Source organism: Erinaceus europaeus, chromosome 9 (genome assembly GCF_950295315.1).
Source record: "Erinaceus europaeus chromosome 9, mEriEur2.1, whole genome shotgun sequence".
Classification (NCBI taxonomy): Eukaryota; Metazoa; Chordata; class Mammalia; order Eulipotyphla; family Erinaceidae; genus Erinaceus; species Erinaceus europaeus.
The window spans coordinates 39,810,555-39,822,288 of record NC_080170.1 but is presented as its reverse complement, the minus strand read 5'-3'; the positions used below and the strand labels follow the sequence as shown (position 1 = coordinate 39,822,288).

Genomic DNA, 11,734 nt, shown 5'->3' with positions numbered 1-11,734 from the left:
TTAAGCATTTTAAGTCATATGTTCTTCTGATTGAGCTATTTCTTGGCTTCAAATGTTTTTGAATAGGTAAGAAGAGACAAAGTCCATTGTATGTATGATGGAGGATTCCCCCTGCCTTTACACAACTTTTTAGAGATTGACTTTTATTTTATTTATTTATTCCCTTTTGTTGTTCTTGTTGTTTTATTGTTGTAGTTATTATTGATGTCATTGTTGTTGGATAGGACAGAGAGAAATAGAGAGAGGAAGGGATACAGAGAGGGGGAGAGAAAGATAGACACCTGCAGACCTACTTCACCACCTGTGAAGCGACTCCCCTGCAGGTGGGAGCCAGGGGCTTGAACCGGGATCCTTATGCCGGTCCTGGTGCTTTGTGCCACCTGCGCTTAACCTGCTGCACTACCGCCCAACTCCCTAGAGATTGACTTTGAAGGGAATAAACTTTGAAAGGGTAGAAGCACTTCAAGAGGTAGTCAATGGTGAGAAGGACTACCTATGTCCCCCTTGCGGAAGATGGTCCTCTTAATGGCTTTGATGAGCTCCTTGTTTCGAAGACTGTAGATAATGGGGTTAGCCAGCGGTGTGAGGACAGAGTAGACCACTGCCAGCGTCCGATCAAGGGTCAGCGAGTAGCTCTTCCTTAGTCGCACATACATGAAAATAATGCTCCCGAAAAAGATGAGGACCACAATGAGGTGGGAGGCACAGGTGGAGAAGGCCTTTTTCCTTCCAGCTGTGGTCTTGATCTTCAAGATAGCCCCAATGATTTTCCCGTAAGAGACCATAATGAAGAGGAAGGTGATGAGGATGATGAAGGCATTGATGGCAAAGTCCACCAGGACATTGGTGGATGTGTCCTTGCAGGCCAGGCTCAGTAGGGGTGGAAAGTCACAGAAGATGTGTGGAATTTCATTGTCTCCACAGAAGGGGAGCTGGGAAACAAGAATGACCTCAGAAATGGGGCACAGGAAGCCACAAGTCCAACAGCAGGCTGCCATCTTGAAACAGAGTGTAGGGGTCATGATAGCTGGGTAGTGAAGGGGCCGGCAGATGGCCAGGTACCTGTCATAGGCCATGGCTGTGAGCAGGTAGCACTCAGAAGCCCCCAGGGAATGGAAGAAGTAAGTCTGAAGCAGGCACCCTGCAAATGAGATGGTCTTCTTCTCACTGAGCAAGTTGGCCAGCATCTTGGGGATGGTGGTGGCTGTGTACCAGAGCTCCAGGAAAGAGAGGACACTGACAAAGTGGTACATGGGAGTGTGCAGAGCTGCATCCAGCCGGATGACAAGGAAGATGAGCATGTTGCCACTAATGGTAAACAGGTACGCCAAAAGGAGCAGGAAGAAGAGCCAGCCCTTGGCATGCCCCACTTTAGGAAAACCCAGGAGCACAAACTCAGCCAGGATGGACCGGTTTTGGCGCTCCATGGGAGGCTAAAACGAGTGAAAAGAAATACATCTGAGATCACACTGTCAAGTCCAACTCCATTCATTCCTCCTTAGGAATAGTCAACCCATTGAGCTGTACTCTAAATTACTATACTACTACATTGCCCCCAAGTAATAATAATGAGCTCTGACAGCACCTGACACAGCAGGCTCTTTCACAGTGTACACTTTCCCTTCCACAGTGTACATACTTTGCTGTGGCTATTGTTTTATTGCCACCAGGGTTGTTGCTGGGGCTCGATGCCTGTACTAGGAATCCAGTGATCCTGGCAGCCATTTTTTTCCATGCTGTTTATTTGTTTTGTTTTGTTTAATCAGACAGAGAGAAACTGAGAGGAGAGAGGGAGATAGAGAGGGAGAGAAAGACACCTGAAGACCAGCTTCACCACTCATGAATCATCCCCCCTCCACCCCAGAGGTGGGAAATGGGGTCTCCAGCCCAGGTCCTTCTGCATGGTAGTATGTGCACTTAACCAGGTGTGCCACTGCCTGGTACTTAGTGTACTTAATTTTCAGAGTTCCAAGGAGGCAAGTCCATTTCTAGGCCTACTTCAGTGATGAGACTTAGGAATAGACAGATTAAGAGATGTTTCTATTTTCCTACTGGCACCTGGTCTCTCTCTCTCTCTCTCTCTCTCTCTCTCTCACACACACACACACACACACAAAGTTGTTGATTTGATGTACTCTTACTTCACACCAACACCTCTAGACCATATGACCTTCAGAATACATTCATCCCCCTCTCCAGACATTGTCTCCTATTCAGTCTGTCCCCTCCCCAAACACTTCATCCTCACTGCAGAGTCTTCTCCTTACATCTCATCCTGCCCCAGCCCATGGGTCCTCTCCAGCTAGCCTCCCAGGGTAAATTTTGTAGATTTTTAAGTCATGTATCTGCAAGTCTTTTCTTACTGTTCAGCCCTCTTTCCATATTTCTTATAATGCACACATACCAGCCACAGGGTTACAGACTTAGCAAAGTGCCACCTGTCCCCAGGTAGCTCACAACCCTGGGTCATGTCACATACCCAAGCATGCAGGGACACTCAACACTCACTGCATCTCACCCAGGAAGGCTTCTTGGAGTCATTGCAAATGAATTTCTCAGAATGAGCAGGAAAAGAGGAACTCACCATAGACACTGAGCTGGAGTCAGGGGATCGCATGCACCAGCTCCTACAGGAAGCCAGAAGCTTGCCTGGGAGTTAAGACCATCTCCTAGTGTGACTGAGGAATATCAGAAAAACCTAGAGTCAGTTTTCTGAAGTGTCACCCATTCTCAGAGGTGAAAGTATAAACCTGCCTGATGGGTGTTGCTGATGGAGGTTAAGGGCAGTGGATTTGTAAAAGTGGGAAGCACAAACATGCAATGAGACCGGAAGTAGAAAGGTTGCTTTGGGTTTGGGGTTAGTAATGGTGCACCTGGCTGAACGTACATGGTACAATATTTTGCACTCTATCTTGAGCCATCCATGCTCTCCCCCACACCCCACCTAGCTTCCGTCTTTTTCCAGCTTATCTTCATTGGACAATTATTTTTCATCCTTCCAAATCAGGTCAAATGTTATTATTTTTACTCACCTATTAAAGGGTACATACATACATACATCTGTATGTCCTCACAGTTTTGTGTGGTCCACATATATTATACATTTATTTACTTTATGAAATAAACTATTATTTTCTTATATATATATATATTTATTTTCTTAAAGAGAGACAGAACACTGCTCTAACACATGCAGGACTGGGAACTGAACCTGAGGCTTCAGGCATGCAACTTCTGTGCTCTACCCACTGAGCCACCACCCCAACCACAGTGTTTTGCCTTTCCATCTCCCTATAAATTGGTAAAGCTTTTTAGAATAAAAGTAAAAAAAATAACAATCTTTTTGTAGACCTGCTGGAGCCTAGAACTATGAACTATTTATGAACAATAATTGTGGGCTCATTGCATGTTTGTGAGTATATCTGAATTTTTTATCCTAAATTTAAATTCTATTTTTTCAATTTCAATTAAAAACATCCATCTTGGGAGTCAGGAGGTAGCGCAGTGGGTTAAGCACATGTGGCACAAAGCTCAAGGACGGGCGTAAGGATCCTAGTTCAAGCCCCCGGCTCCCCACCTACAGGGGAGTCGCTTCACAGGTGGTGAAGCAGGTCTGCAGGTATTTATTTTTCTCTCTCCTTCTCTGTCTTCCCCTCCTCTCTCCATTTCTCTGTCCTATCCAACAACGACAACATCAGTAACAACAATAACTACTACGATGATATATATATCCATCTTTTCTAGCGGTGTCTTAAGCTCAATATAACATCTTGAACTCACATTTGAAACTGGATCAGGCCTCCCATGCCCTGGTCCAGTGGAAGGGGCTAAGAGGTAGCTCGTGCAATAGAAAGCACATCTTGCTGTGCATGAACCGTTGGGTTAAAGACCCACACCACATGGATGCACAATGAATTGCACTGGGAGAACTCCATAGATGGTAGTGAATTAGTGCTCTTTGTGTCCTTTCTCTCCATCTCTTCCCCTTCACCAACTCTCTGAAATCAAGAATGGGAAAATTGGGCTGATATGTCCACTCAGCGGTGCTATCATGTATGTGAGAGGCTCTGGATTCAGAGAAAGAGAGAGAGATAGGGAGAGAGAGAGAGAGAGAGAGGGAGAGGGAGAGAGAGAGAGACAGAGAGAGAGAGAGAGAGAAGTCTTGGTTGTCTCTAGCAAACTGATGACGGCTTCTCTTCTTGTATGAGGTCAAGCTAGGTCTTGTCCACAATGAAGGCCTCAGAAGCACCCTTTAGGCCTTCAAACCATAAACGCTCACCTCCTCAAGTGTCTCCAACCTCAATGAGAGTCTGCAAGTCTTCTGCAGCTGAAGCTTTGCAAATGCAGCTGCTTCTGAGATAGCAAACAGCACACACACACAAAGCCTCTTCCCAGCTGAGAATTGGTACCAGGAAGGCTCTGCCTACCACCCCTGCAGAACCTCTCTCTTCTCTCAGTGATTCAGAGCAGTACTGGCGACATCTTGTGAACTTAAGTTCAAACAGGAGGACAGTAGAAAATACACCTCAAAATTCTGAATCTCTTATTTATGAGTCTCCCTATAGCACATTTCAGTTCTCAGTGACTGAAGCTGTCATCTCACTAAACCAGAGCTCTGACTTTCAAAGTCTGTTTCAAATCCATTCTGAGATGGTCCCATCTCTGTACCACTAATTACCCCTCACATGTGACCTGTCACCTACCATCCAGGGAACATCATGCAACTTCTGCTTTTTCTCTCTCAGGTCCGACTTATGTGGAGTACTCCCTCCTATTGTGTGAGGCCTGTCCCTATGGGCAGAGTCCCCAGAGCCAACCTTGACAACTTTAGGCCACCAGGGACTCAGGCTCAGGACAGATCCCAGAAGAGGCAGGTGAGACTTAGTTCAGGAATCCCAGGAGGGCCGATCTGCCTTTGACATGGGGCACCCAGGAGTCTTCCCCAGAGCTGCTTTCTCATCATCTGTCCTAGACCCCATCCAGCCCCTTGGCCACAACCTGTGTATGCAGACTCCTGGACTTATTCTGAAAATGCCATAGGAGCTCCCTATTCTGGGAAAAAAGGAGGACCCAGAGCCTCAAAAACCTTCATTTCAATCCTGACTCCAGTAAAATACCCATTTACTGAGACTTGTCTGGGAAATGTGTGTCATTCTGAGTTCAAAGTGGTCCAACTTGGTCTTATTGTCACAATTACTCTGTGAGGTCCATACAACTGTTATTCCCATTTTACAGTTGGTAAAACTGAGGCACAAAGAGTTTGATAATATGTCCCACTGCTACTACGTTTGATAATGTGTCACAATGCTACTACATTTTCACCAGGTTGATGATGACTCAAACTCAGCCATTGCCCAGAACCTGTGCTCTAGAAGAATCAGCAGTGGGATCAAGGGAACCAGGCCATAAAGCCCCCACATGCTCAGGTCCCCTTGTCTCTCCGAGTCTGCTTTCTCATGGATAAAAGCATGATGTAAGTTAGGTGAGATGGATCCTGGCATGGTGCACCCTGCTAAGTGCACATATTACCTGGGTTCGAGCCCCTACTCCCCACCTTCAGGGGGGCTCTTCACAAGTGGTGAAGCAGGTCTGCAGGTATCTCTTTTTCTTTCTCCTTCTCTATCCCTTCTCCTCTCTCAATTTTTCTATGTCCTACCAAATAAAATAGAATGAAGGAGGAAGGAAAAAAAAAAGACAGCCACCAGGAGCAGTGAATTCGTAGGGCTGGCACCAAGTCCCAACAACAAAACAGATTTGATGATGGCAATAAAATAAGCAAACATATAAATACATAAATAGAGATAAAAATATACATTTCTACTCCTTTTAAGTGTGTGTGTGTGTGTGTGTGTGTGTGTGTGTGTGTGTGTGTGTGTGAAGGCACATGTGTGTACATGTGTCCCTACTTCCTGGGGAAGGAAGAGTGGATATTTGTGGATTAAACTTCCCCAAATAGCTCCATGATCATATCTGGAAGACTTAACAACCTGTCTCCCCTTCCTCACCCTTAGAAAGGAGATTTTGGGATGCTCAAAGAATCCAGTAATATAGCAGTGCTTTGTAGCCACAGAATGAAAGGCATCTTGTAACTAATAAATCTGACCCTGAGTTTCTACTGTGGGTTGGGGGTCAAGATGGGAGGCTGTTTATGGAAAGGGGATGTTGGAGGGTGTGGGTGATATGAGAAACCATTCAAGGGAGCAGAACTGGATTTGCTGGGCTAGACCTTCTCCACCACAAAGATGACTCTATGATGCCTGATTTTCACAGATCTTTTGCAAAAGGAAAACTGAAATTGTAGCTGAGGGAGCTGAGCTCTCTCTTCCTGACAGCAGCAGACACATGAGCTCCTTGTCCACCAAGCAGATCAGTGACGGCTAAGTGGCCTGTCAACTTTGTCTTCCCTCCTGGTTGCTGCACTATTGTATAACAGTTATCCCAAAACAGAAACAACCTTTTTTTTTTCTTCAATATCTAGCAGCATTCTCCTCATAAGCTGTCTGGACCTGATGTTTTCTTCCCAGTAACTTTTTTTTTTTGCTTCCAGGGCTTGGTGTCTGCACTATGAAACCACTGTTCCTGGAGGCTATTATGATTGTTGTTGTTGTTGTTATTGTTGTCATTGTTGTTGGGTAGAACAGAGATAAATTGAGAGAAGAGGGGGAGAGAAAGATAGACACCTACAGACCTGCTTCACTGCTTGTGAAGCGACTCCCTCTGCGAGGGGGGAAGGGGGAGGGAACCAGGGACTCAAACCAGGATCCTGAGGCCAGTCCTTGTGCTTTGTGCCATGTGTGCTTAATCCGCTGAGCTTTTGCCTGGCCCCCTCTAGTAACATATTTACTTCTAGTCTAATACACAATTCCCTACTGCTTCTGACTGTCATTGGTAATGATCAGTGTTCTGGAATTGAACCTAGCTCATTAAAATTTTAAAGATAATTGGCATATGTTACTAGAAACCTGGCAAAACTATAGGTCTCAAATTTAATCAGCAACACCAGATATGTCAGAGCGGTGCTCTAGTTCTTTTTTTTTTTTTAATTTTTTATTAAGAAAGGATTAATGAACAAAAACATAAGGTAGGAGGGGTACAACTCCACACAATTCCCACCACCCAATCCCCATAACCCACCCCCTCCCATGATAGCTTTCCCATTCTCTAGCCCTCTGGGAGCATGGACCCAGGGTCCTTGAGGGTTGCAGAAGGTAGAAGGTCTGGCTTCTGTAATTGCTTCCCCGCTGAACATGGGTGTTGACTCTAGTTCTTTTTCTTAAGAAAATAAAAAGAATTTTAAAATCTGCTGGCATATGTTAATAATATCCCAGTTTTATCCTGTCCCTTTAATTTTCTTTGGCTGCTTATTTTTTCAAATAGAGGCAGAGAGGCAGGGGAGGGTGAGAGAAAAAGAGAAATAGAGAGAGATGGAGTTAAGGAGCCCACAGAACAGTAGCTTCCTTCCGTGTGGTGGGAGCAGGGCTCAAACCTGGGTAATGCACATGACAAAACAGCATACTGTCCAAAGTGAGCTATTTCACTGGACCCCTTTAATTATTTTTTTCTTGTTGGTTTGCTTTATTATTTATCCTTTAACCAAGATTTTATTTGACATATCTCTTTGTCTAATGTTTATTTTTCACTATATTGACTTCTGCTCCCAAGGATTAACTAGCTCACACTTGGGTGAAAACTTGTATTAACCTGATTCCTGCAGATTCTGAGAATGCAGCAGGCAGGAACAGGGTGAAGATCCCAAGGTAGCTCACAACCCCTGGCTTTACACTTCAGAATCTACCTGATGGGGGCTGGGTGGTAGTGCAGTGGGTTAAGCACACATGGATCCTTATTCACAGACCGACATAAGGATGCCGGTTCGAGCCCCTGGCTCCCCACCTGCAGGGGGGTTGCTTAACAGGTGGTGAAGTAGGTCTGCAGGTGTCTATCTTTTTTTTTAATACTTATTTATTCCCTTTTGTTGCCCTTGTTGTTTTATTGTTGTAGCTATTATTGTATTATTATTATTGTTGGATAGGACAGAGAGAAATGGAGAGAGGAGGGGAAGGCAAAGAGAAGAGAAAGACAGACACCTGCAGATCTGCTTCACTGCTTGTGAAGTGATGCCCCTGCAGGTGGGGAGCCGGGGGCTCGAACCGGGATCCTTATGCTGGTTCTTCTTAGGCTTTGGGCCACCTGCGCTTTACCCACTGCGCTACCGCCCAACTCCCTGCAGGTGTCTATCTTTCTCACCCCCTCTGTCTTCCCCTCTATCGATTTCTCTCTGCCCTGTCCAACAACAATAGCAGTAGCAACCATAATAAACAACAACCAGGGTAACAAAATGGGGAAAAATAGCATCTAGAATTAGTGGATTCACAGTGCAGGCACCAAACCCCAGCAATAAGTCTGGAGGCAAGAAAAAGAAAAAAAAGAAGAATCTACCTGATGGCTGACTTTGGAAAAATCAGATAGCCACTTTCTTGCTAAGAAATTCAATGAGTAAAAAATATTAAAGTATAAAATCTATGACTTAGAGGTCATGAATTGGGCAGGAACATGAAATGGCCTTGTGGAAGGATCCTTTCCTATTTCTGGTGGTCAAGTGGAGAAGGCAGAAGGCCTGGAACAGAAAGTGCTGTGACAGGGACTCTGACTGAGCAAGGCCAGGCCCAGCAGATTCAGGGTTCAGCAATTGACCTCTCCACTTCTGCTGTGTTTCATGAACTGGTTTCTTCTTCAGATAACAAGGTGACTCCAGATGAAAGTCCCCTTCCTACCCAGGCTATTTATGAATTTCCAGGTTAGCTAAAACAGGTCACTTCAGGCCTGATTTCAACTTTCTTTTCTGTAAAAACAAAGATGTCCTCTAAGTCCTGCCAAGCTCAGAAGCCAGGGACTCAGGGACTCTGGGTGTAGAGGGTGTTTGCTGGAGAACATCTTAGAAGCCCCATGAAGCTCAGACTGAGTTCATCTTTCCTTCAAGTTCATCTCCCATACACTCACTTCCCACAACCATAGAAAATATTCTGGTCTGGGAAGGAAGGTAACTACAGCTTTAATTCCCATTACTATTGCTTCTCTATTGAGGTCTATTGAGATTGGGAAGTCATGCAGCATTCCTTCTTCTTCTTCTTCTTTTTCATTTATGAGAGTGACAGAAAAGTAAAAAAGGGGGGGGGGATGGGGAGAAAGCTCCCCTGCAGCACCATTCATGTTTCCCCACCTACAGGGGCACTGGGAGCTTAAAATTGGGTCATGGTGCATGAGAATTTGTGCACTTTACATCACTGTCCAGCCCTTTTCTTTTGGGTACAATAATACTAAATATTTTCTTTACTTAGATCCCACCAAACATCAGAGAAGAAATTCAGTCAAAATTTGCAGTAGGAGGTCAGAGTAACTAACCTGAGATTGATGGAACATTGTCAAAGAAAACCTCCAATGAACAATCTCACCACCTTTAATAAGTAGGAATTCTAGAACATTCTATGTCCCTACCCAACATTGCTGATTGGAAGGCAAGACAATGTTACTGTTAGTCATTCTACATTATTATGTCCCAGTAAAATAAGTCATAAAAAAATAACTAGATCACTCTTGCATTAGAAATATTTTAATATCATTGGGCAAAAATAGGAAGCCTCAAGCCAATCCTATTATTTAAAAAAAAACAATAATTATTTTATTTATTTATTTTATATAGCACCAAGAACTGGACTGAATGCTTGTGCATGAAATATGCCTTCTCCCCAAGAGGCTTCCTCAGTCCGACTGTCTTATCTCATATACTTAAAAGAGAGGAAAGAATTAGACATATCAAAGCACTATTCTACTATCTACAGGTTCTCTTGGAACAGCCCACGGTGTTATGGTATGATGCTGGCGTTGAACACTGAGGCTCACACAGTAAGGCATGTGCTCTAACAGTTAAGTCATCTGGATCCTTCTTTGTTTATTCTTTTTTCAACCTCATTTACTGCTTTCTTCAGGTTCCTTCAAGAATGATACAGTGAATTACACACAGCCTCATTGTCACCTCTGCCCCTTCCGGTCCTTCAAAATAGAGATCTTAGCACTGAATAGATGCTGGCATTTTTTATTGTGTGTCAAAATTAGACCCAAATTAGACAGTTTAGGTCCAGAGGCCATATTTCTCCTTCCTTTACAAATTCTCTGATGCATCTCAATTAAGGCTGTTTGTTCTCATGGGCCTATAGGTGTGTTGGACAAATTATTAGCTGATTGGCCAGGTAAATCCTACAATCAGTAAGTGATTCTGTAGATCCTCAGGGTCCCTTCAGCACAGCCCTGACCTCTGAGTGACCCTCCTGACAGCCTCCTTCACCTCCTTATTGCGAAGTGTATAAATAATGGGATTGAGGAAAGGGGTGAGAAAAGTGTACACCAAGGCAAGAAGCTTGTCACCTTCCTGGGGCTGACTGCCCTCCCGGCCCACGTAGACAATAAAGGCCGAGCCAAAGAAGAGGGTCACCACGATCATTTGCGAGGTGCAGGTGGAGAAGGCCTTAGCACGGCTGGCCGCCGAGGGCAGCTTCAGCACCGCACGCAGAACGCCCCCATAGAGGCCCAAAATCAGCACCAGGTTGGAGGTGTTGATGATGGCAACCACTTTGATGATGATCCTGGCGTGCCAAGCCGTGTCCACACAGATCAGGCGCATGAGCGGCGCCACGTCACAGAAGTAGTGCGCCACCTCACGCAGGCAGAAGGGGAGCAAGGCCATGAGCCCCGCGGGCACCAGCGCCACAGAGAAGCCCGCCGCCCACGTGGCGCCCGCCAACCCCCAACACAACCGCGGGCTCAAGTGCGCGTGGTAGCGCAGCGGCCAACAGATGACCAGGTAGCGGTCCAGAGCCATGACGCTCAGCAGGTAGCACTCAGTCATGCCCAGCGAGAGGAACACATAGAGCTGTGCGAAGCAGGCAGCAGCGGGCACAGCGTGCCCGCCCTGCAGCAGGGTGCCCAGCAGCGTGGGCGCCGTGGTGCTCACATAGCCCAGCTCCAGGAAGGACAGCACGCTGATGAAGAAGTACATGGGCGTGGCCAGCCCCGCATCTGCGCGCACCAGCGCCACCACCAGCACGTTGCCCACCAGCGTCAGCAGGTACATGAGCAGCGCCCTGGTGAAGGCCAGGGGCCTCAGGCTGCCTGCCAGCGCGAAGCTGGCCAGCAGGAAGCTGGGGTTGCCAGTGTGGTTCGCCTGCTCCATGCCTCCTAAGAAAAGGGGTGAAGGTGAAACCAGTTGAACCGATGCAGATGTCTGATTATTATTATTATTACTATTTACTTTTTATTAGTGATTTAATATTAGTTTGCAAGGTACAAAACTACAAGGTAACGGGAACAATTCCGCACCATTCCCAACACAAAAGTTCTGTGTCCTCATTCCTTCCTTTGGAAACTGCAGTGGTTCTCCCAAGGTCACAGATATGGGTTGACTTATTTCCATAACTGTCTGTTGATCTCCCTCTTTTAATTTAATCAATTTGTTTATTTTCAGGAGAGCACTGTTCAGCTCTGGTTTATTGTGGTGTGAGGGACTGAACCTGAGATTTTGGAGCCTCAGGTATGAAAGTCTCTTTGCATAACCATAATGCTATTTACTCCCTTTGCTCATTTCTTTCTATGGCTCTGCCTTCTCTTTCTATCAAAGTAATATCTACACCTATTACTATTCTCAAATGTCCTTCCCTTTTTTCTCCTTTATCTCTGGGTC

At 45.5% G+C, this 11,734-nt stretch overlaps 2 protein-coding genes across 2 annotated transcripts; both read right to left on the bottom strand.

The window, feature by feature from the left end:
• Window positions 1–473: 473 nt before the first annotated feature.
• Window positions 474–1,427, bottom strand: LOC103120172 (olfactory receptor 6N2). Its single transcript, XM_007530539.1, has one exon. The coding sequence runs from the start codon at window positions 1,425–1,427 to the stop codon at window positions 474–476; it is 954 nt and encodes a 317-aa protein (XP_007530601.1).
• An 8,867-nt stretch (window positions 1,428–10,294) lies between these two features.
• Window positions 10,295–11,227, bottom strand: LOC103120217 (olfactory receptor 10C1-like). The gene has a single exon (XM_007530592.2). The coding sequence runs from the start codon at window positions 11,225–11,227 to the stop codon at window positions 10,295–10,297; it is 933 nt and encodes a 310-aa protein (XP_007530654.1).
• Window positions 11,228–11,734: the final 507 nt, after the last annotated feature.

Bases quoted from the DNA above. Each gene is read 5' to 3' on its own strand.
- LOC103120172 (XM_007530539.1), bottom strand. From the start codon at position 1,427: ATGGAGCGCCAAAACCGGTCCATCCTGGCTGAGTTTGTGCTCCTGGGT.
- LOC103120217 (XM_007530592.2), bottom strand. From the start codon at position 11,227: ATGGAGCAGGCGAACCACACTGGCAACCCCAGCTTCCTGCTGGCCAGC.